Here is a 26,441-nt window from a genome sequence, read left to right on the forward strand (position 1 = left end):
TTTCTGGCTAACAAATTGAGAGGATTTGGTGCTAAGCAGCACATTACAAAGGCTCATGAAGATAATGAATGGTATTATGACTTCAGATCATTCTGAGATAAACAATATATTTAAAATATTATATTCCAAACTATATTCCTCTGAATGTACAAATGATGGTAATTTGAAGAAGAATTTTCTAGACCAATTGAATATCCCAAAGATAGTCAAATTAGACTAATGGTCTAATAATAATGGTTGCTATTTCTTCATTACAATCTGGAAAGACTCCCGGACCCTGTGGAATTTTTCAAATTATTCTTTTCAATTGTTCACACCTTACTTGAGTGTGGTTTTTGCAGATTCTTCTAAATAAAGTAAACCTCCAGATTCATTTAGTGAGGCTTACATATTTTTAATTATGAAGAATGGTCAAGACACAACTGAATGTTCCTCCTACAGTCCAATTTCTTTAATGAATGTTGATGCTAAACCTTTGGCTAAAATTTTAGCTAATAGGATGGAAAACATTTGACCATCAGTTATTTCTGAAGATCAGATAGGGTTTACTAAAAACCTATATTCCTATTTTAATATACATCACTTAATGAATATTATGTATTTGCCCACCAGAAAAACTCCTGAATGTATTCATTCATTGGGTGCAGATAAAGTTTTTTATCAAATAGAATTGGCATATCTGCTTACAACTCTTGAAAAATTTAATTTTGTTTCTGATTTTATTTCATGGTTAAATTATTGTATTCACATCCATCTGCCACAATTCTTACTAATTTACAACAATCTCAGCAATGTGGCACTCAGCAAGGATGCCCATTAAGTCCATTGTAATTTGATCTGGAGATTGAACCATTAGCAACTGCATTTTGTGAGGGCAAGGTCATTTTGGTGAGATGGAGGAAAGTGATTGAACATAAGGTCTCCCTTTATGCAGACGATCTACTTTCATTTCGGATTCAGTTGCCTCTGTAAAGGAGTAGCTGGAGAAAGCAGAAGAAGGTTGCATTGGCCACTCCGTATTTGTGTTTTAGTTGTTTGAAGGACATGAGTTCCTTCCAGGAAACAGTCCTTAATATATCTTATACCTTTGTCATACCACAAATTTAATATTCTAATGCCCATATTCATAGGCGATAACACATTTTTACACAGTGGAGCTTTTATTGATATCCCTACTTTTTTCCTATTAATTTCCTGCCATGTTCTGATCATATGTGTTAGTATGGGATTATCTGTCTTTTTTTTTTAGCAATTTCATAAAATCCTTTGCTTCCACTCTCCTAATGAGTACATTCCCATTTGAATCCAAGAGAGGGGATTGTCTTCCAAAAAGGCCATGAGAAACCTAGCCCATGCAGCTAGGTAGTATTTATTAAAATCCTGAAGTCTGAGTCCACCCTGCCAGTAGTCCCATGTCAGTTTTTCCAGTGCAATTCTTGGTACATTATTATTCCGTGGGAATGGTCTAATGTGATTGCTTATTAATTCAAAGAAATTGTTAGGTAACAGAATGGGCAATGATTAGAAAAGATACTGCAGTCTTGGGATTACTTTCATTTTGATGTAGTTAACCCTTCCCACTAAAGTAATTGGCAAATCTCTCAATTTCTGTAGGTCCTTTTCTATCTTCCCCAAAAGAATATAATTTTGTTTATCTAGATATAAATTGTTATCAGTTGCTATTCTAATATATTTTGTTGAATCCATCTTCCATTTAAATTTACTTCCTTTTTGATATCTTCTGTATTCAAAATGTGTCAATGGCATTATCTCGCTTTTGTCCTTAATTATTTTATAAACCAGATATTATTCCATATTTTTATTGTGTATCATAATTTTTCCAAAGATTTAACTGGGTCTGATAGGTGCAATAGCACATCCTCAGCAAACAAGCTAATTTTGTGTTATTCTTGTCCAACTTTGAAGCCCTTCATATCTGGATCCTTTCTTATCATCTCTGCCAGTGGTTCAGTCACTAAAATAAAAAGTGCTGTTGATGGGGGGCATCCTTGTCTGCTCACTCTACTCAAGGGTAACACCACCAACATCTGAATATTTGTTATAATATAAAGGTTTTATCCAGTTTATAAATGTTCTGCTATGCCAAATTTTTAGTGTTTAAAATAGAAAGGACGATTCCAAATGGTCAAAAGCTTTTTCCACATCCAGGCAAACTAATAATTAGATTCTGTTTGAATTTTGCCATGTGTATTATATTAAATAATCTTCCTCGACCATTTGAGGAATGTCTTCCTTTAACAAATCCTACCTGGTCTGTATGTTTCAATTTTGGTAGATATTGTCCTAATCTATTAGCTAAAACTTTTGCTAGTATCTTATAATTGGCATTTAACAAAGAGATTAGTCTGTATGATAAAGTTTTTAATAGGTCTATTTTTTGGTAACACTGTAATAATTGCAGTTGAGAATGATTCCGGAAGGGTCTGTGTTCTACTGCTTGGTCCACAACATCCATTAACAGGGGCATTAATAATGTTTTGAATTGTCTGTTAGACTAAGGTGGGAATCCATCCATCCCTGGTGATTTATTAGCCTCTAGGATGCCTAGGGCTTTTTTCAATTTCTGCTCTTGTTAAGGGAGTGTTAGTTCTATCTTATTTCTCTCTTCTAGTTTTGGAAATTCCACATTCAACAAAAAATTCTTCCATTTCATTGTTGTCTCCTAGTAATTTGATTTGTATAATTTCATGTAATATTGTCTAAAGATGTCATTGATTTCCTTTCATTTATATGCTAGAGTGTCTGTCTCTGTTTTTATAGCATTTATCATTCTTGATGACTCCTCTGCTTTAATCTACCAAGATAAGACTTTATGTGCACAATCACTTAACTCATAGTATTTTTGTTTAGTTTTTAATGTAGCATTTTCTGTTCTATATGTTTGTATTGTATTATATCTTAGCTTTCTATTCTCCAGTAATCTGTATTCTTCTTGTCGTCCTGTTCTTTGATGTTTTTTCTAATTCTGTAATATCTTTCTCCATTTATTTCTGCCATATATTTTCTCTTAATATTCTTTGTATAGAATATAATTTGTCCCTTCAAATATGCTTTGAGTGTGTCCCATATTAGTAGATGGGTGATTTGTTTCACAAAATATTTCTGTCTCTTCACAAACTCACAGAAGTCTGTTATTTTAAGTAACATGGTATTGAAGCACCATTTGTACACATTTTTTTGTTTTTACATTACTGCAATAGTCAATGTTAAAGATGAGTGACCTGATAAGAGCTTCACTAGGTATTCTGTTTTTATCACTCTACTTTTTAACTGGGCAGACATTAAAAATAAGTAAATCCTTGTATATGAATAGTGTATCCTTGAGTGAAAGGAGTAGTCTCGCTCTGTGGGATTTAATTGCCTCCATACATCGATAAGATTTAGATCCTTCATATACAAAATTGTGGTTTTTGCTGCTTTTGCCCTCATTACTGTTCTTGCTGATTTATCTAGTATTGGGTCCAAGTAAAAATTAAAATCTCTTCTGACCAATATATTTTTTCTTCCCACTGCTGTTTTAAGAAGATATCCTTCATAAAGTCTTCATTGTCATATTTTGGAGCATAAATATTAATAAATGTCCATGTTTCTCCATAAATTTTACATATCTTCTGGCCCGATCAACCACTGTGCCTTCTATCAATACTAGTATATTTCTATTAATTAGAATCACTACTCCTCCTGCCTTTGAATGAAAGAAAGATGATATAACTTGTCCTACTCATCCTCTTTTTAATTGATCATGTTCCAGTTTGGTAAAATCCATTTCCTGCAGAAAGATTATATCTGCTTTTAAATTCTTCAGGTATGCCAGAACTCTTTTCCTTTTCACCATTCAGTTTAATCTGTTAATATGAAGACTAATAAACTTCAGTGATTTATCCATAGCATTTTCCAAACAAATATTGTATAATAAAATCTTTCCAATTTAAAAAATATTATAACATTTCCCTTTAAAAAAACCACAAACATTTCCCCTTTAAGAAACACATCAGAAAGCTCTGATGGTGACATAAACAAAAGATCCTGGAAACCCGGGAAAAAGCCCATGGAATCATCTCCCTTTAGTGCCATCTTTTAAACCAGCTCATCTCCTGGTGCCATTTTACCCCTTAAATCAGGCTCCCCATCCTGCCACTTTCCTCACAACCCTCCTTTTTTTCCAGAGCTCTCCATGTATATTACAGCGATTTTTCTTTTAGCAGCAAAAACAAGATGGCTCAGTACTTCAAAATAGAAAAAAATAGATACATCCTTCAGTTAGTCCCATTCAAAAATGGTATTTTCAATCTTCTTATCGACAGCTCAAATCTCTTTCATTAAAACTCTTCACTTCTTTATTCCTGAAAATTCGTTGATTACCTCCGGAGATGTCAACCATCAGCATCGCTGGATAAATAATTAAATATTTTAAGTTTTTAGATTGCAGTTGTCTCTTTACCTCATCAAATTCCTTTCTTTGTTTGACCAAGGCAGGGCTGGAGTCCTGAAAAAACATTTCTTTTGCATTGTCCACTAATGGGCCATTGTTATTTTCTGTGTATTCATATGCTGCTCCCAAGACCACAACTCTCTCCTAGTAACTTATAAGTTTTACTAGGACTGGTTGTGGTTGTCGATCGCCGGTTCTTCTGGGTCCTAGCGTCCGGTGAGCCCTTTCACTTTGCAGCTTTGCATTTAACTTGTTTTGCCTCAGCATTTCTGGGATCCATGTTTCAAAGAAGCTCACTTGGTCATTCCCCTCGATTCCTTCTCTCAGTCCAATGTTGCGTCTGCTGAGATTTTCCATATGATCAATCTTGTCCATGCTTTTGCTTTTCTTCTTGAACCTTTAGCCTATCTTTTGTCTAGCTCAGCCTCCACTTGAGTCATTTGTTCCATGATTTCTTTAATTTCCGATATAATTTCCAATGTCTTGTATCACTGATTCAACGCCTGTAAAACGAGTGCACAATGTTTCCATCTTATTAAGGATGGCGGTTATATCTTGGGCTGACTCTACCCCCCCCCCCCCCCACCCCAGCTCTGCTGGGTTCAGCCAGTCCCAAGGCCACTCCTCATTGGGCTTTCAACTGATGTTCCTGGCTGAGCTGTTTTTGGTTTTGGTTGCCTTGGTTGTTGAGGACTAGTTTTATCAATTTTTGACAATGAAATTCTGATTTTTGAGTTTTCAAACTGTCTTTTTAATACTTTCTATGGAGAGCTCTTTCAAAACATGCCCGCTCAGATCCTCTGCATGGCCACGCCCCCATCACTTTTTTCAACCTTCTTTGCATGATGCTGTTTTTCAGAAATGGTACAGAGATGGAATGTAAAGGTTAAAACCTTGTTTTTGATTCTTACTTAATTTTGTGCTTGTCTCTTTAAAAGTATTGTTTGTAGTGCTACCATAGCAACTATGATGTAATACGTCATAATATCCGCGCAATCTAAGAGCTTTCTTCTCATTCTTCCACGAACTATGAAGGGGACATGATCTCAAGATAATTTTCTTTGAATTTGTCGTTTCTTCTTGTAAATCTCTTTAAAATTAAATATTGTTTTACTTTTAAATACAGTAAATACTTTTTAAATCACCGTTATGAAAATCTTTATGTGAAGTTATGCAAAATGTTTATCCGCCTTATCAATGAATTAAAGCTACATAAAGCTGCATTTGCAAATTTTGGTTTATTGGATTAATAATAGTAATTTGTAATATCATCGCTCACATTTCCTTGATGACACCTTTTGAAATTAGGAAATACTAGAACCTGGAAAGTGTCATCTATATTGATATTCAGAGCTTTAAGGATCTGTTAATTGATGGGTATTTTGCATTATTTGAGCAGCTTTCTGCTAAATTTAACCTGCACAAACCTCAATTTTTTCCCCGATATTTCCAAATCTGTCATTTTCTTGAATCAGTTTTCTGATTATTCCAAGAGTTTGAATCAAATTTTGTAGATGAGTTTTTTTCATTTAATGCCGAATTATATCTATTATTTTTGAGAAATTGTTAGGTTTAAAGCAGACTTCACTCGTTAAAATTAAAAAACTGCTTAGGAACAGGATTTAAATTTGACAACATCGGATGTGGACACAATTCTTGAATTGGTTAATATCTCTTTATGTTCCCTTCATTATTTACTACAACTTAAGATGGTACATAGACCACATATGTCTAAGGCAGTGGTTCTCAACCTTTTTCCTCCTACTCACAAACCACTTTCAGTCATGCCTTTGCCATAAGTGCCTTGTGATTAGTGGTATGTGACTGGGAAGGTTGAGAATCACTGCTCTAGACCCAATTGCTACTGAAATATTTTGCTTGAGAAAACTTGTCATTGGCCCATTTCCTTTGGAGTTCTAAAACCGTGCACATGAGTCAATTAGATATGTTTTAAAAAGTGGTTTTCAAACCTTTTCTTCCCACCCACATACCACCTTAAGCAATCCCTTACTAATCACAGAGCCCCTATGGCATAGGGATTATTTAAAGTGGGATGTGAGTGGAAAGAAAAAGGTTGAGAACCACTGGTCCAAGGTTAACTTGTCTTGCTTTTACTTTGACGAGTCCCTGTTGTGACAGGAGTAAGAGCAGAGAAGGGTCATTATTCATATGTTCTGGACTTTTGCTAGTCTAGGAAAATACTGGAGAGACGTTTTCCACATACTGTCTACTAATTTTAATAATATAAATTTGCTCATTATTAGTCAATACAAATCCCTTGGTGCCTATCTTCAGTACAACGGGAGGGAATGATTCTTCTTTGTCTTCGGTTCAGAGCTGTGCCATCTCTTTCGGTGAGACGTGTGACTCACAGTCAGTGGTTCGGAGACATCATGTCGTGTTTGAAATGGAAACTATTCCTTATTTGACTGATAACTCAGATATAAGATTTCAGAGGGCTGCAGGGGCCATCTCGTATTTTATAATTTCACTTCAATGTAATCGAATTGTCCGACATGTCTTTTCCATGTTCTTTTTCTTGTTTCTTTCTCCTATCCTTTTTCTTTTAATGCTGATCATATATCACATCTGGCAATGCGGAAAGGGAGGGGACTGAGTTTTTTCCTTTTTGTTTTGTTTCTCCTTTTTTAAATTACCTTCCTTATTTTTCTTCCATCTTTTCCTGGTTTTCTTTTTTTCATTAATATTTAAAAAATAACTACAAATTATAGATATGTTTTACAATTTAGGTTTCTTTTTGAAAAACTGATTGATTTATTAATTATGTGAAGCTATTCATACCATCTCATTGTATTTTATAATTATTATGTGCTATTAAAATCAATAAAAATATTTTTAAAAATGAATACATTTAATAATGACATCTGTATGTCAAATTTTAACATAAAATCCTACAATTGTCTACTGATGTGGACAAATGTTGAGCATTCGTGTTGGACTAGTAATTATTGCCTCATAAGAATGGTGAGTGGCTGTTTTGATCTCGATTACAGTTTAATAATATTTGCATCCTTTGTAGATTTTATAATGTATTCTTCATGAAGCATATTAAGCGGAACCAGACACGTACAATTAAAACATGCAATTTAATAATGAAGTCCGTATGTTAAGTTTTAACATAAAATCCTATAATTGACTACCGATGTGGACAAATGTTTCAATGCATGCAGACATTGTTGGGAGTGAAGGACTAGAGCTCGGCCACATTTCCACTCCACAAGAAGTGGAACATTGACGACTGTCAGGTGACTGTGAATCTTTGCAATTCATTGCTCCTCTAGTCTGTGGATATTCAGTCATTAAATATATACAAGATTGAGATTGGGAAGGTTTCTGAATACAGGGGTCTGAAGTTGTGATACAATTCGACTTGAGGTGATATAATAGGAAGCAAACATCACAACGCCCTGAGGCCTACTGTTGATTCAATTTCTTGGCTTCATCTGGCTATTTTACCTTGGACTTGCCCAGAGTACACTCCTTAAATTACAGTTAAATTAGTAAACAGCTCCTCCAAGTTTTGTTTTTATTAACTCAGCAGGTTTCAGCTACTGAGGCAGACCCAGAACAGACCAAAAATAGGTCAGGTCAGTCCCAATGTAAAACCGAGGTCAAAGTATCTGTGAAGAAGGCATGTACGATTGGGTTCATGAGCAATATGACTGGCAAATCCTCTGGAAACCCACAATTTGGAGCATTAGTGATATATATTTTTGTTATAAAATAAACACCGCGTGGAGGAAACGTCAACCATTTCACAAATAAAAGGTTGGTAAAATTTTTACGAGTTAGATGTAAAAGCTAACAATAAAGAGAGGATTTGAGAAAACTGGGTTGAACTAATCCATATTAATATTTCTTTGGAAGTAGTTTGGATAACTGCAAAGTAATGTTGTAGATTATAAATATTGTTTCCCGACCGTCACCTCCCAAGAATTCCTGTTCCAATATTCCTGTGATGAAAACTGCAAAAATTCAAAGACACTATCTCGCTAGGCATGTTTATGTCTTGCAATAATGTCCATGACTCGAGGACATAAGTTGAAAGTAAAGGGAAGGTTTTATTTTGTTCACTGAGACAGTGTTTAAATTCTGGAACTCCCTGCCCGTGCGTTGATGGGAGGAGGTAGTCTCACATTGAAGTAATTAGATGAATACTTGAAGTGGCATAGCAGAGAGGGAGGGCTATGGGCAGATTGAGAAATCTGTTGGATAATGATGCGTCAAGGGTCTTCTGAGGTGAAATGTTTTTTTTAAAAAAGATGCCCCAGTTCTGCTGAGCATTTTTAGTATTTTCTTTTTTTCAAAAAAAATTTTAGTACAGGGAGTTGGTGACGGTACGAATGCAGTTGGCCAAAATATGTTGCTCCATGACTCTTTGGAAGTTGAGGATACAATATAGATGGAAGAGTTTTTGTATAGACTAATAATGAGCAAATTTACATTATTATAAGTACGGAATCCCATTCAAATGGGACAAATGACACATTAACTATTCTAGGATGTTACCCAGTAAAGGAGTTTAGCACCAGGAATGTTAACAAATACAAACACTGCCCATTTCCATCTGCAGGAAGGTACACATGCGAGTTTAACGATGCCATTAGCAGCCCTTATTCATGAAGAGGTTGGTTTCTGTGCACTTCACAACTGTAGATCAAAATAAATGAGCAACATCTGACATGTACTGCAGTTGACAAGGTCAAGCACAGGAAGTTGGTGGGCCACCACACGTTTAGCCTGTTAAAGTGTGGCTAACCAATTGGAACGTGTACACCATCTGATATTGAAAGAATGTAGCAGCAGAGATTAATTGTGCAATGCGAACATGCACATTTGATTTTTGTAAATTACAGTGGAGATTTGTAAAAGTATTACTTAATTAAACACACACTCTGAAGTATTTAATTAAATGTCCATTCCCATTTGGTGTGAAATATGAAAGTCTGCAGAGGCTCTGATTGTAGAAGAAACACAGAAATGCTGGAGGATCCTTTTTTTCCCACTCATATCTTGAGGAAAGGCTCAGGCCCAAAATGTTGGTGATCTATCTTTACCTCCAATGGCTGCTGCGAGTTTGGCTAAGTTCCTCCAGCATTTTTGTGTTTTCACTGTTCCCGTCCATTCCCATTTAGCTGGGTTGCTTTTATAAAGAGGCTTTCATGACATCACAAGGTCGAAGAACACTTCTATTAGCATCGATGTATTTGCTTCACGTTCCTCCGATGTTGCTGGACCTTCTGCGTGTAGCCAGCATTTTCTGATTTTATTTACAACCAATGCAGTCTGCGTTGTAAAGGTGTTGGGAAGATGGAATTGGGTTCAGTATGAAAACGACTGATTTTGCTTTCCTATGCAGAGTAGTCATTAATATGTGAAAGGCATTCCCCATGAAGAGTGGACGGATGGAGTTGTAGGATGTGCCTGAGAATGGGAAGTGAAGACGGGATCCTTGCCCTCTCAACGTTTAATCACTCGCTATTCCTCCACAAGAAATTTTAAATCAGGAACATTTCTCAATCGAAAGTCCAACAGCATTTGTCCATATGCTTTTCCCTGTAAAACAGTACACTGTGAGTTTGGTGGGAGAAAATGTTTTAGTTTTATTTGGGTAATGCAGTACTTGGAAGAGCCCCCGACCATAGGCCTAAGCATCAGTGTTACAACTGGAGTGTACGCTGCCTCGATTTGCCACTGGCAGGCAAATTGCCCTTGTCTCTAAGAGAGGGTAGCATGGCAGTGATTGCTAGTTTTGAATCTAACTGTGGAAGAATCTGATGGCGCATTTCAAAAATATTTGCCCAGCCTTTTTGACAGATTCAGTAAAAGGATGGGTGGAGATAAGGGGAAGTGGAACGGCTGGAGGTGGAGAGGGGAGAAGGGTAGGGCAGGAGACCATGAGATAGGGGAGGGAGACAGATAATGGACACTTGGAACCAGATGGTTGTGTGAAGGAGGGGTTCCAGAAATAGGAAAATTCCACAGTTCATGCTGTTGGGTTCAGTTTTAAAATTTTAATTTAAATTTATTTTAAAAGTTAGACGTAGGGCAAGGTAACAGGCCCTTTCAGCCCACGAGCCCGTGCCACCCAATTACACCCAACTGACCCACATCCCCGGTACGTTTTAAATGGTGGGATGAAACTGGAGCAGCCAGAGAAAACCCACGCAGATGTGGGGAGAACGTACAGGTGACGTCGGATTCGAACCCTGGTGGTTGGTTCTGCTGTGCTAACTGAGACACCCACATTCAGTTTATTGTCACTTATCCAAAATGCAGTGATGGAGTTTACTTTGTGAACAGAATACATAGGACAACAGATAACATAGCACAACTGTACAAAATTGTAGAGTTACAGAGAGATCAGCTGATATGGGGCAAAGGTATCATAAATTTACTCTTGGGGTTCATTCAGTCCAAGTGGAATATGACGTGGTCATTTATTCATGGCCCCTTCCTCGTCCTCCTTCTTTCTTATGCTTGCTATATCCCCTTCCCACCTTTGTTTTATAAACGGTCCTGACCAGAAACGTTGATTGTCCACTTCTCTCTATGGACCTACTGAATCTCTCCTAGTTAGCTCATAATGAAATTCCTCAGATGGCAAATACTACATGAAATATTTAGGAGTGATTGCAGCAAATATTTTGAATTGTAGGTTCTGATAAGTCTTTCTACAACTTATGTTGAACATCACCTCTGTGCATTTGCTCCCATTGCATAACCAAGCATTGAAAACATGTTGTACCTGAGGGTCACTCCTTAATGATGCGATGCCCCCGCCACCCAAAGAATTTTTCAGTACGAAGTTTAACGCCTGGATCCCTGGAAGATCAAACCTGAGAGCAAAACAAATTGCTGAAACACACTAAAAGCATTAATGCATGTTTAAAAAAAATTTCAACAGGCGTGTGTCATCAAACTCATCATGGTTGAACATGTTTGAATTCTTAGGTTGGTGTGGCATTTAATAAGGTCACATTTGATGAACAATCATTTTAGTTTCAAAGTATTGCAAAACTATCCACATTGTTTTCCCAGACTCTGACATATACGTTATGCAATTTCAGCAATTTTGATTCAGCTTTATTTTTGCAAAAAGGTAGATGAGATTTATTTTAACAAGGTGGTAAATTTTCAGAGTTCACTACCTCTTAAAGTTATACTTAGATGCTTAGTTCTGGAGGGTTGAGGTTGATAGAGGTTTGTGCAGTGAGAGAATACAAGGTGTGGGGATGAGGTGGACAGAGAGCTGAGATGCAGGATGTTTGCTAGAGGTCCTTACAGCTCTGGTCACTGGAGTTTAGTCCTTGTGATGTTTATTTTATTGTAATCAAGAAACTTGGGCTCTTTTATAAGAACTGTACTTTATTAGCTAGTACTCACAACCTCATGGAGGCATCAATTTTGAATCTATTCCGAGCTGCAACAACTCATGTCTGACTCCCTCTAGTGGTCAGGAACATTACTAGCACTCTATCATCACAGTCCTGACTTCCAGTACTGTCTGTGTGGAGTTTGCATGTTCCCTGTGAACAGATGGATTTCTACTACTTGCTTTGGTGAATTGGTTGGCTGATATTTTCTCTATTTTGCAGACGTGCAGTAAGATATAAGGAGGTTTATGCGAATGTGGCAAGAATAAAATGGCCTTAATGTTGATGGTAAATATGCAAAAGTGCTGGAGAAACTCAGCAGGTCCCACAGTGTCCTTCGGAAGCAAAGTTATATAGCCAACATTTTGGACCAGAGCCCTACATCAAAATTAGATATCTTTGCCTATGGACACTGTGGAACCTGCTGAACTTCTCCTGCACTTTTGAGTATTTATTAGAATCACAGCATCTGTAGACTTTCTTGTTTCACTTAATGCTTGGTAGTTGATGCAGAACCAGAGGGTTGGGCTCTTTTTCTCTTCTTTACGGTTCTCTGGTTATCCATCTCACTGAATGACAAACTAGGCTGGAGGGATTGAGAGCCCACACCTACTTCTATTTTCATTGTTGATACACTTCAGCCACTTGTCCCAGACTGGCACAGCATAGAACCAAAGAGAAGATCTGTCAACTGTTGATCAATATACGTTGGGCTAAGGTTTTAAGTGAAAAACAAGCTGGTGGAGGAGCTCAGTGGGGCATGCGCATCAGTGGGGACGGAGCGGGGGGGGAGAATGGTTGGGCAGATACGAAAGAAGTTACTTATGTTTCAGGTCATTTTTTTTCAGGTCGAGATTCTAACATCAGCAGTGTTTTAGTGAATATATCTGCACACGTTTATATACAACACAACCCAAGTGAAAATGTTATCGAGCTGAATTTGATACTATACATGAAAAATCTATACGAAATAAGCAGTACTCTCTTCCTATTCTTTAACTTCACTGGATATTCAAGTCAGAATAAACACAGAACATAACAGCACAGTCCTTGATGTTGTGCTGACTGATATATTCCTACTAAAATATACTAAACAGTTCCTACCTCATAATCCTCTATTTATCTTTCATCCATGTGTCTAGGAATCTCTTAAATGCCTAATATTTCAGCCTCCACCACCATGCCTGGCAAGGCATTCCAGGCACCCACAACTGTGTAAAACTAAAACTTTCCCCTGATGTCTCCCATAAACTTTTCTTCCTTCACTTTGTACAGATGTCCTCTGGCTGTCTACTTTATCTATGCCTCTCAGAGTCTTGTAGACTTCTATTAAGTCTCCTCTCATCCTTCATTCCAAAGAGGAAAGTTCTAGCTTTCCTAACCTTGCCTCATAAGTCTTATTTACAATCACCAGAGATTTATAGAGTTGCAACATGACCTCTCGCCTCTTGAACTCAATCATTATTCTGCCCAACTTTGCATCTTGTCCATCTCCTTTTGTAACCTACGACAACTTTCAGCACCTACAAACAACTCTTCCTACCTTTGTATCATCTGCAAACTTACTGACCCATCTTTCTGATTCTTCCTCTGGGCCATTTATACAAATTACAAAGAGCAGAGATCCCAGAATAGATCCCTGTGGAGGCAGATTTGAGATTCTTGTAGCTTGATTTTGCCTGAACTCCGTGATTGTACAACCATCTTAGCACATTTCATTGTCAAAATCTGGTATGATAAAAGTCGGAGGAATCAGGAAGGAGAGTGCAAGCGACTACACTGACATGACAAAGAAAGGCGGTCTAATCTGTCGCCAAAGGATCTGTCTTGTAACACTGGACAACTTTTCTGAACACTTTTGGGTCTATTTTAGATTGCTGATCACAAAAATGACCTAAAATGTTCTATCACGTACAGAAGATATAATCTGATTTTGTGATTTCCTGTCATATTTTAAGTCCAATTCAAGCACCATGAGGTGCAACGTGTCATTGAAAATTCATTTACTGCATTCACCCTTGGATGTCTTCCTTGCTGATCTTGGTGCAGTCAGTGACAGACTCAGACAATGCAACTATGGAAAAGCAGCATCAGGGCCAACTGGAATCCATCTATACTGGCCAATTATTGTTGGACACTGACACGAGAGGCATCAGATGCTGAGTACAAAAGAAAATCAGCAGCAAAACATTTTGAGGTCAGTTCAACGAACACAATGTGTCAGCATCATTATGGGATTAAACCTGCTAAATTCAATAAAAGTCAATTTAATGTTTCTCCAATTTCCTTCGTGATACAACAAATCTGAAATTGTCGTTGTGTTCAATTTGAAGTTCCATATCTTAATCCTATTTTCTTTTTAGGAAGCAAAACTTTTGTAAAAAAATGTTTGCTGTCTGGTGTTATCGATTCAAACCAAAGCGATAGAAGGAGCTGTAGCTTGGATAATGGTTAAATAACAGGAACAGAGTAAAAATATTTTTGAGCCAATTTCAGACAAATTTTCTAGTTAGTGTTCTTTATGCATAGTTGGAACAGATTCCATCAGGTGATATAAAATTAATTAAAAAAAATAAATAAAGTAGAATCCAAGAGGATATCTCAGATGACTTCAAATGGAGTTCTGAGCTTTCTGTCAACATTGGCTGCATCTACAGATTCCGGTGTTCAGGAGGCGATGAAACAATCGTAACGCCATGACAGACAAACCAAAATTCCGCGATACACTGAAGCAATTATTCTTATGAACAGATCGATGAAATCATACTAAATCTAGAAATGAGATTGGGAAGAAAAATGAAATGAAAGCCAACACGTTATATGGTGCGGACTCGAAAAATGAAAAAAGTTCTTATATACCCATGACACAGTAACAGGCCATTTCAGACCATGAGTTCATGCCACCCAATTTACACTCAATTGACCTGCAGCCCCCTGTCCGTTTCGAACGGTGGGAAGAAACCGGAGCTCCTGGTGAAAACCCACGCAGACATGGGGAGAATGTACAAACTCCTTACAGACAGAGCTGGATTCGAACCCTGCTCCCGATCGCCGGTGCTGTTGAGACGTTGTGCTAACCGCTACGCTATCCTATTTACTTTCCTCCCACATCCCAGGGACATACTGCAAATTAATAGTTTACATATTGTAGTTGATGAGCAAAATGAATCAAAAGGGATGATGATGGAAATGTGTGATGGAATAGGTTGCAGGGTGAGGAAAAAGGGATGAAGTAAAGTAGGACTGGAATTCCTCTGCTGGAAACAAAATGAGACAAATGGCTTCCTCTCCACAGATGTCACCCAGCCTACTGAATGTTTACAGCATTTTCTGTTCTTATTAAGTTTGCGGCAGCTTTTTGATTCTCAAGGAGGTAAAGACAGATTGGTAGAATAGTAGGTGGGAGATGGAAGATTAGTAGGGAAGCTACTGGTGAGGATATTTAGGGAAAGGCACGGTCAGATTAGAGACAGTCAGCATGGCTTTGTGGAGTATAGGACACGTCTCATAAATCATATTGAGTTTTTTGAAGAGATGATAAGGGGGTTGATGAGGGTAGGACTGAGGTTGTCGTTGACAAGGACTTTAGAAAGGTATTTGACAAAGTCCCTCATGAGACGCTGATCCTGAAGGTGCAGATGCACTGTGAATTGATAGTTTGGATACATAAATTACGCGCAACTAAAGGCTAGCAGCCCGCGCGGTGCCACTGGCCCCAACAAGCGAACCAGCGGGTGAACGGCGAGGGCAGCTTAAAGGCCATCAATCCCAAAATGGCGCTGGCCTCACTGCACAGCCAATAGACAGGGACAGCGCATGGGAAAGAAGGGCACTATTATGCAGGAAAGAACCCACGTGTGGGAAACCTGCTTTTGTTATGGATGTTGTGACGTCAGCCAAGGGGGGGCCATGGCGAGAACAGTGCAAGTATAAAAGTCGGGCCTCAGCCCTAATAAAACTCAGAGCTTAACCTGACTTCACTACGTCTGTATGTCTTTTTTCAAGTTGCACGCAGCTACAATTGGTGACCCCAACGGTTTAGATGGTATCTAAACCCAGCGAAGAGTGAACAGGCAGCAGTCAACGCAGTTGCTTTCAAGCTGCTGAACTTCTGGATGAATCAACCAGGTGTGTGGTTTGACCAGGCTGAGGCACAGTTCCAGATCTGCCAGATCACAGCAGAATCTACCCAGTACTCTCACGAGGTGAGCGCCATAGACCAGGACACAGCGAGCCGAGTGGCCATCTTCATTCTGGAACACTCATCGGAAAGGCACCTTTAAGGACTTGCTGATTGAGACCTTCGGGCTCTCACGGTGTGAGAGAGGGGCACATCTGCTCCACCTGGACGGGCTAGGGGACAGGCCCCCGTCAGCCCTCATGAACGAGATGCTGATCCTCCTGGGCAAACATGAGCCCTACATCATGTTTGGGCAGGCATTCCTGGAGCATCTGTCCAAGGACATCCAACTGCTCATGACTGATGCGTATTTCAGCGATCCCCAGAAAGTCGCAACATGAATGGACATTCTGTGGAAAGAGAAGAGAGAAGGCTCGGCATCCATGGGGTTCGTCACTAAACTCCACTGCCAGACCTGTGCAGACCTGCTGAGAGGACAGCAGTGCCCCAGAGGAGGTGATCCCAAAGACCAGAGATAGGGTTCTGGAGCCTGCCAGTGCAGGCCACCATGCAGGTTTCAGGGAAACAACGGGGCCAGACGTCGCTAATAGCCATGATGGCAGGCTGCCAAGACTGCCTCCTGTACGTTTGGGCCCGCCAGTCCGGACGACGCTTCCTCGTGGACACAGGAGCAGAAGTCAGCATTCTTCCCCCCTCGGGACAGGACACCAGGAACAGAAAGTCAGGCCCCATGCTGAGGGCTGCCAACAGAAGCACGATTCAGAACTATGGTACCAAAGCAACTGGGGGTTGGAGACCATGCAGTGACTACTGCTGGCTCAACGAGGCCACAACACTGGTCCGGGCAGCTGAGGGGATGAACCTGTGATAGAAATTGATCATCCCCATGAACTCCAGTAGTCCCTTGGTCGTGTTGGGTCTGGGAAACTTCTGGATGGGCTCCACTTTTCTGGATAGTGGTGTGGCTCCTTCACTGATTATCTTGTGGCCCAGAAAGTCAATGGCCTCCATCCAAACTGGCATTTGGCTGGGTTGATCGTCAGGCTGAACTCGCTCAGTCAGGTGTAGAATTTCCAGAGGTGTACCATATGCTCCTGTTGGTTCCTGCACACCACCAGGATGTCGTCCAGGTACACGAAGGTACCGTCCAGGTCTTGGCCCGCTGCATCCACGAGTCACTGGAAGATCTGAGTGGCATTCTTTAACCCGAGCAGCATTCGGAGGAATTCGAAGAGGCTGAACAGGGTGATGTTGGCAGTCTTGGGGATATCATTGGGGTGTACCAGGATCTGATGATATCCATCTTGGAGAAGATCCTTGCCCCGTGCAGGTTAGCTGCAATGTCCTGGATGTGCCACACAGGGTACTGATCCAGTGTTGTGGCCTCGTTGAGCCAGCGGTTGTCACCGCATGGTCTCCATTCCCCAGTTGCTTTGGTACCATGTGCAGGGGAGAAGTCCATGGGATGTCCAACCGCTGTACAATGCCAAGGTCCTCCAGCTTCCTGAATTCCTCCTTCACCAGCTGGAGCTTCTCTGGAAGAAGGCGTCTTGTCTTTGCGTGAAGTGATGGGCTCTGTGTCAGGATGTGGCACTGAACTCCATGTCAGGGCATCACCATGGTGAATTGTGGGGGGTGGGGGCGGGTGACCACTGCAAGGAACTCAGCCAGGACCCTGTGGTACTTGTTGTCCAATCTCTGTACGGAGTCCAGGTGGAGAGCTGGGAGCCTGGCGACTTTGAGGGGGAAGGTTTGAGAAGTCTTGGCATGGATCCTTGAGGTCCATTAGCAAGCTGCGGGCATTCAGGAAGTCTGCCCCAAGGAGCAGCTGTTCCACTGCGGCCAGCTGAACACCCATGAGCGAGTTCGGCCTGATGATCAACTCAGCCAAATGCCAGTTTGGATTGGAGGCCATTGACTTTCTGGGCCACAAGATAATCAGTGAAGGAGCCACACCACTATCCAGTAAAGTGGAGCCCATCCAGAAGTTCCCCAGACCCAAAGCGACCAAGGGACTTCAGGAGTTCATGGGAATGATTAATTTTTATCACAGGTTCATCCCCTCAGCTGCCTGAACCATGTGGCCCTGTTCACCTGGATGGCAGGCAATGTGAAGGACATCACCTAGGATGAGGAGTCAGTGGAAGCCTTCGTGAAGGCCAAGGAGGCCCTGGTGGACACTATTCTCTTGGCACATACCAGGTCAAATGCTCCAAAACCCTGACGGTGGATGCCTCAGGAACGGCGATCAGAAGAGTTCTGGAGCAGCAGATTGAAGGAAGTTGGTGGCCGTTGGCTTTCTTCAGTAAACATCTGCAGCCTCCAGAACTGAAGTCCAGTGCTTTCGACAGAGAGATACTAGTGCTACACTTAGCCATCTGCCACTTCAGGTACTTCCTAGAGGGCAGGTCCTTCACGGCTTTTACAGATCACAAGTCCCTGGCTTTCCCCTTGGCTAAGATCTCAGACCCCTGGTCAGATCACCAGCAATGACACCTGTCTTACATCTCGGAATATACCACAGATGTAAGGCTCATCTCCGGCAAGAACAATGTGGTGGCCGATGCACTGTCCAGGCAACGTATCCATGCTCTATCAAGGAGAGTGGACTGTGGCCTTGGCGGAAGCACAGCAGAAAGACGAGGAGATGCCCCAATGCCATATCGGGACTGCAGCTCCAGGTCATCTCAGTCAGCACAGGTAACACCACCCTCCTGTGCCACGTGGCCACCAGTCAGGTCAGACCCATCATCCTGGTGGCTTGGAGATGATGGGTTTTCGACTCCATCCATGGACTAGCTCACCCATCCATCAGGATCACGGTCTGGCTGGTGGCCAGAAAATACGTGTGGCATGGATTATGGAAATAGGTCAGCGGGTGGCCGAATTTGTGTACATAGTGCCAAAAAACCAAGGTATAGCAGCACACCAAGACCCCACCTCAGCGGTTTGAGCCCGCAGAACGAAGGTTCGACCACATCCACGTGGACACAGTAGGATCCTTACTGGTATCCCAGGGTTTACACTATCTGTTCACGATGGTCGACTGCTTCACCAGGTGGCAAGAAGCAGTCCTGCCGGCAGTCATGTCCACAACCTCGTGCACCAGGGTCCTCATCTCATCCTGGGTGGTACGGTTCGGGTTACCGTCCCACATCACATCCGACAGAGGGGGCCAGTTCATCTCCAGTCTGTGGTCTGACCTCGCCAGCCTGTGGGGTGTCCAGCTGCATCACACAAAAACTTACTACCTACAGTCCAATGGGTTGGTGGAGCATTTCCACAGGCACTTCAAAACCGCGCTCGTGACCAGACTCCAAGGACCCAACTGGATAGACGAGTTATAATGGGAGCAGTTAGGCAGCTGCACAGCAGCTAAGGAGGACCTCAACACTTCTTCAGCCGAACTTGTCTATGGAACTCCACTGGTGTTCCCAGGAGAATTCGTACCATCCCTAGGTGGACAGCAGGATGACTCTGCAGTGTTCTTCAGCAGGCTAAGGGGAAAGAGTCGCCAACCTGACCCCGATTCCACCTTCCAGGCACAGACACGTGAGGGCCAACATACCCAAAGACCTGCAGGACTCTGAGCATTTTTTCATTCTCAGGGGTCCACATTGTCCACTGCTTCAGAGGACATACGAGGGTTCATTCCAGGTCATCTGCAACAACGGGGTCATGTTCATGTTGGAGGTTGGAGGCAGGAAAGAGGTAATCACCACAGACAGGCTAAACCTGGCCCACTTGGACCCGGCGTGCCAGGTCAAGACACTCGCACCACGCTGAAGAGGCAGACCACCAAAGGCTGCAAAGATTTTGCCTCCGGGCACCAAGGACAAGAGCAAAGACAATACCACTGGTTTGGTGGGGGGGGAGGAGGGGGTGGGCATGTGATCATGTGGTGGCCTGTTGCTGCGGCAATCGACCTGATCTCCAGTTGGCAAGCACAATCAAAGGCCAGCAGCCCACACTGTGGCACTGGCCCCAAAAAGCGAACGGCAAGGGGAGCTTAAAGGCCAACGACCTCAAAATGGTGTTGGCCTTGCTGCACAGCTAACAGACAGGGACAGCATGCGGGGAAGAAGGGCATTGTTATGCAGAAACGTACCCGCATGCTGAAAACCCGCTTTTGTTATGCATGTTGTGACGTCAGCCAAAGGGGGCTTTGGCAGGAACAGTGCAAGTATAAAAGTCAGGCCTGAGCACCAATAAAACTCAGAGCTTAACCTGTGTGTGTCTTCTTTTGAATAGCGTGCGGCTACACATGTATGCATGTATTACGTAAGCACCACAGATGGACTGCCTGAAAATCTGGAAAATCCAAAAATCTGGACACCCGTTCCCTGAGCAATCCGGAATTTAGGACTTTTACTGTATTTGGATGGAGGTCAGTGATCAGTTGGGTTTTGCAGGGATCCCCTGTAGATTGTGGTATATACATATAAATATGAATTTTTTTGATGAAATGTAGGTTTGTGGTTTAGTCGGTTTGTAGATGATGTGAAGAGTCATTGCACCGTGGGCAGTGTAGAGGGTTATCAAAGAAAACAACAGGATATGCACCAGTGAAAGACATGGACAGAGAAGTGGCAGATAGAGGTTAATCTGGGCAAGTGTTCAAATCCAGCTCTGTAAGGTGTTTGTACATTCTCTCCGTGTTCATGTGAGTTTCTTCCAGGTGCTCCAGTTTCTTCCCACCCTTCAAAACGTATGGGAATTGTGGTTAATTTGGGTGTAATTGGACAGCAGGGCCTCATGGGCCAAAGGGGCCTGTTACTGTAAATTTAAATGTGAGGTGTTGCACTTTTTGGAGATCAAATATTAGGAAAGTTGACAGTTAACAGCAGGATTTTAAAAATACTGACGTGAAGAGGGATTTTGAAGGACCAGGTCCATAGTCCCTTGTAAGTGACCATGAAAGTAGAAAGGGTGGTAAAGAAGGCAGATGACATGTATCACTGAGTATCAGAAAAAGGAAGTCATATTGAGGTTCCATAAAACTGGTTAGGGCTCTTCTGGAGGATTGTGTGCAATTGTGGTTGGATGTGGTGGCTTTGGAAAGATACAGAAGATAGTTACCACAATTTTGTTGAGAGTAGAGGGTATGAGCTGTGGGAAAGGGGGGACGAACTTGGGTTGTTTCCCCTACAGTGTTGGAGCTGAGTGGAAACATGATAGAAGCTTATTAAATGTTGAGAGCAAAGTAGAGAGTAGACCATCAGAATCGTAAACTCAGGGTTTAATATCACATACTAGAGGGCATGCGTTTAAGGTTATGGGGGAAATGTTGAAAGAAGATATATTGGTAAATTTCTTACACAGAATGGTAGGCACCTGAAATGGGCTGCCAGGTGTAGTGATAGCAGATATAATGGTAGCATTTTAGATGTTTATAGGTAGGTACGTGGATGTGCAGTTGTAGTCAATGGATGGTAAATTTTAATTTTTTTAAAAATTTAGACAAACAGCATGATAACAGGCCATTTTACTCCACTAGTCTGTGCCACCCAATTTACACCCTAGTTTAAATTTGGTGGTGGGAAGATGATTGAAACCTGATCACCCATATAAAACCCATACAGGCACAGGGAGAACATACAGACTTCCTACAGATTGCGCGGGATTTGAACCCAAGTCCTGGTCGCTGGTGCTGTAAAGGCATTGTGCTAACTGCTACGCCAACTCTGCCGCCCAAGGTAGTACAGGATTCAGTCCATTGTATTCTTCTAGAATATAGAATTCTGAATTTTATATTCTGGTGATTGGGGCAAATGTAAGGGTTTAAATTGATGGTCACTTTGGAGAATTTAGCTAAGTTTTGCAGTTAGCATTTAATCTTGGTCTTATTCTGCAATTTCCTTCATGGCCCTAGTTAACAAGCTGCTCTTTTCAGTTATGCAAATAACTAGAACAAGACAGTCCTATCCATCGCGCCTAACTTGCTTCTCTGGAATTTTACTTGGGCTAAACATGGGAGGGTTCGGCTACAGGACAGAGTGAGTAGAATGTAGCTCAGCACTGCTCTGATAGATGATGTGATTCAGCATTTTAGTGAGTGGGTAATTGGTACAGCAGGGGAAAGTGGGAGCATGCAGACATTTTATTTCGGATTCTATTAATGTATTGAGAGGCAAGAGCGGGCATCCTTAGACCCTCATGAAATGCACATCCTGAAACTTTTGGGAACTGAGATTGTTTGAGGTAACAACAGAGCAAACCTTTAGGTGCAATTTCTGATTTGCCAATTGTTAGGACAGTAACAGAGAGGGATTAAAACCTAATATTGGAATATACTGTCAAGCAGGCAGGGAAATCCCAGAATACATTCACAACTTTTTATGCTGATTGGCAAGTTTAACCTGAGATGGTGATGGTGTTATTCTGGGGAAAATTCTTGATCAGTGGAAGGAATATCTTCAGAATTGCACTTTTGTTGAAGTAATCCTAATAATTTAGCACAATTATAGAGAAAGGACACATTCTTTCACAACAAAGCCTGAGATTGTGAAGTGATTTAAACTGCAACTTGAAAGTAAAAGCATAAGTAGAACTCAAGGGGAACAGGAGAATACGTTGCTACAAAGAAAAAGGATTGGCCTGCCGTAGGTACAGACTGTATAAAGGTGCATAAAATAAGGGCAACTTAAATGTGGGCAGAATGGTTAGTGTAGGTGGGGGCCCAGTTAGTGTAGGTGGGGACAGAGTTAGTGTTGGTGGGACCCGGTTAGTGTATGTGAGGGGCACGGTTAATGTCGGTGGATGGCACAGTTAGTGTAGGTGGGGGCACAGTCAATGTAGGTGGGGACAGAGTTAGTGTTGGTGGGGCCCGGTTAGTGTATGTGAGGGGCACGGTTAATGTCGGTGGATGGCACAGTTAGTGTAGGTGGGGCACGGTTAGTGTAGGTGGGGCACGGTTAGTGTAGGTGGGGCACGGTTAGTGTAGGTGGGGCACGGTTAGTGTAGGTGGGGCACGGTTAGTGTAGGTGGGGCACGGTTAGTGTAGGTGGGGCACGGTTAGTGTAGGTGGGGCACGGTTTGTGTAGATGGGGGACACGGTTTGTGTAGATGGGGGACACGGTTAGTGTAGGTAGGGACATGGTTAGTGTAGGTGGGGGCACAGTCAATGTAGGTGGGGCACAGTTAGTGTAGGTGGGGCACGGTTAGTGTAGGTGGGGACGGTTAGTGTAGATAGGGGCACGGTTAGTGTAGGTGGGGGGCCTGGTCACTGTAGGTGGGGTCATGGTTAGTGTAGGTGGGGGCTCGGTTAGTGTAGGTAGGGGGCATGGTCACTGTAGGTGGGGTCATGGTTAGTGTAGGTGGGGGCTCGGTTAGTGTAGGTGGGGACGGTTAGTGTAGATGGGGACACGGTTAGTGTAGGTAGGGACACGGTTAGTGTAGGTAGGGACACGGTTAGTGTAGGTAGGGACACGGTTAGTGTAGGTGGGGGCACAGTTAGTGTAGGTGGGGGGGATGGTCAGTGTAGGTTGGGGGCACAGTTAGTGTAGGTGGGGCACGGTTAGTGTAGGTCGGGCACGGTTAGTGTAGATGGGGCACGGTTAGTGTAGGTCGGGCACGGTTAGTGTAGATGGGGCACGGTTAGTGTAGGTCGGGCACGGTTAGTGTAGATGGGGCACGGTTAGTGTAGGTGGGGGGCACAGTTAGTGTAGATGGGGCATGGTTAGTGTAGATGGGGCACGGTTAGTGTAGATGGGGCACGGTTAGTGTAGGTGGGGGGCACAGTTAGTGTAGGTGGGGGATGGTTAGTGTAGGAGGGGGGGACGGTCAGTGTAGTTGGGGAGCATGGTTAGTGTAGGTGGGGGCACAGTTAGTGTATGTGGGGGCATGGTTAGTGTAGAGGACAACACGGTCAGTGTAGGTGGGTGACATGGTCAGTGTAGGTGGGGGCACGGTCAGTGTAGCAGTTAGCGCCAGTGACCTGGGTTAGAATCTGGCGTGACCTGTTAGGAGTTTAAACTTTCTCCCCATGTCTTTGTGTGGGTTTCATCCGGGCGCTTCAGTTTCCTTCCACCCTTCAAAACGTACCAGGGTTGTGGGTTAATTGGGTGTTTTGGAGGCACAAGTACACGGGCTGGAAGGGCCTTTTTCTGTGTAGTATGTTAAAAAAAATCAGAGATGGAGAGCATAATACAGCAGAGAATGTAGAGTACTGAAAGTGCAGGAATGAAATTAGAAGGAAAATTGGGAAATGAAAAGGAGGACATGAAATAAACATGGCAAATGAAGTAAAAACAATTAAAGATATTTTACAGGCACATATGGGGTTTGCTACATCCTGTAAAGGATCAATGAGGTGACTAATTGAAGCAGAGGTGCAAGTTTCTGAACAAATATTCTGGAATTAACTTCACAAAAGGCTGATTTTGTAGTGAAGGAAAACGAGTGCATAACAGTACAGAAGTAATTATTAAGATATTATAGAAGCATTTATAAAAGTGGATGAATGGCCAGGTCCAGATTAGATTTCTCTGCATGGTTAAAAGGCATAATGGAGGAATGCTGAAGTTCTTAGTATCAGATTTCAGTTGTTGGTAGGATTGGCAAATAATTCATTCTATACAGTTGTCTAAACATGGAGTAAGGGATAAAACAAATCATTTTAATTGTGATTTAATTTAGAGATACAGCACAGTATCAGGCCCTTCCGGCTCATGAGCCTGTGCTGTCTAAATACACCTAGGTGACCAATTAACCCAGTAACCATGTATGTCTTTGGAATGTGGGGGAAACCAGGGCATCCGGAGGAAACTCACGCAGGTATGGGGAAAACAAACTCCTGACATGCAGCGCCGGATTCGAACCTGGGTTACTGGCAGTACAATAGTGTTGCACTGACCGTTTCACTCACTGTGCCACCTGTAATTGAAGGTCAACCAGTTTAAATTTGGTGGTGGGAAAATAAGTGAAATCCATTCATACGGAGGGCATAAATCAGATTAATTAGCAGATTTACTCAGATTTGACTGACAGATGAATTCTTCAAGGAAGCAACAAGGATCCTTGATGAGACCAATGTGTTTGATGCTATCTACCGTGATTTATGCAAGGTTGTTGACAAGGCCCCACATAATCAAGTTAATCATAAAAGCCCATGAAGCCCAAAGCCCATGGTGACAAATTGAATCTAAAATTCGCTCAGTGGCAAGAACCAAAGGGTAACGGCTGATAAAAAAATTTTAAGACGGGAACGGTATTAGTAGTAGGGTTCCGTATGGCTCACTAGATCGCCTTTGGATGTGAGTAATATTCAACAATGATTTGGACTTAAACAAAAGGTGCCTGAACAAGAAGTTCACAGATAATATTGTTGGTTGTGTGGTTGATAGGAAGGAGGGAACCTTTAGACACCAAGAAGATGGTCTGTGTAGTTGGGCAGGAAAATGGCAAATGGAACTTAATCCAAACAAATTGCTGTGTGGCTGGGAGGTGCTAGGCTGTTAAAACTGCACAGCAAATAGAAGATATTGATACTGAGGAACAAAAGGATTATTGAAGCCTATTTTATTGGATCCTTAAAGGTACCAGGGCAGGTCAATTTGTTGTAATGGTGAAGGGAATATTTCCTTTTATTAGCTAAGGCACAGAATATAGTGTTCAACATAATTTTACACAGCTTGACTGTGAAATGTTTTTGTCTGATACTGCAGGAAGGCTGTGACTGCCCAGAAGATTTGAGGGAATCAGGAAAAACAAAATTTCACCAAGAAGGTGGAAATTGGACCATGCTGCTTGAGAAGATGGTGGAGTTAGAACTTCACATTTATGAAGCATCAAGGCAATCACTTGAATCACTGCGGTTGCACACCAAGTCCTGGTGAAAGGGATTGGATTTGAGTTCAGATAGGTACAATGATTGGTATGGACATGGGGTGGCCAAAGGGCCTGTTTCTGTGCTATCTGACTTTATGAGCCACAGATAAAAATTAGGAACTTGGGAAGAAATGAGATAAATATAAAATTACATGAAGTCATGAGTTAACATCTTATTTGCATGAACTCTGGGAAGATGATGAAATTTGAAAGATCCTCCATCCTCGGCAGCCACTGGCCAGCTGCAGAAAAGGCCGTTATTGAGATGAGGTGAGACACAAGACAGGGGAGGAAACATCAGTCCGACCCTCCCATTCCATGATATCTCGTAGTGGCTGGAGACGATAGGGTCATCTGAATGGCAGGGATTACAGCATAATAAAGGTGCAGCAATCAAAGGGAAGACAGTAAGGTATGTGCATGTGCATTGAATATTGAAAAATGAGTGACAAATTGTGTGGGTGAAGCAATTATTACTATTGGGACTGTTTAATTTTCTGATCTGCTGGGAGTTTGCCAATTGCTTGAAGTTGAATAAGATCAAAGGATACACTTTAAGCTTCAACATATATTACTCTTTCCACAGAAATGGATCCTGAATATATTTTATTCACGCCTAAAG

General features: G+C 41.8%; 1 protein-coding gene across 3 annotated transcripts in view; it reads right to left on the minus strand.

Annotated features, from left to right (window-relative positions):
- Positions 1–5,672: 5,672 nt before the first annotated feature.
- The window catches only part of lratb.1 (lecithin retinol acyltransferase b, tandem duplicate 1), a 212,554-nt gene continuing 191,785 nt past the window's right edge, over positions 5,673–26,441 (minus strand). For all 3 annotated transcript variants that reach the window (XM_069926674.1, XM_069926673.1, XM_069926675.1), the window contains exons 19-20: positions 11,223–11,313; positions 5,673–10,030 (exon numbers count right to left, since the gene is read on the minus strand). In XM_069926674.1, the coding sequence (XP_069782775.1) occupies positions 9,953–10,030; positions 11,223–11,313 (169 nt within the window). In that variant the 3' untranslated portion in view covers positions 5,673–9,952. The remainder of the gene's footprint in view (positions 10,031–11,222; positions 11,314–26,441) is intronic.

The sequence above is a fragment of the Narcine bancroftii genome, chromosome 3 (assembly GCF_036971445.1).
Source record: "Narcine bancroftii isolate sNarBan1 chromosome 3, sNarBan1.hap1, whole genome shotgun sequence".
NCBI lineage: Eukaryota > Metazoa > Chordata > Chondrichthyes > Torpediniformes > Narcinidae > Narcine > Narcine bancroftii.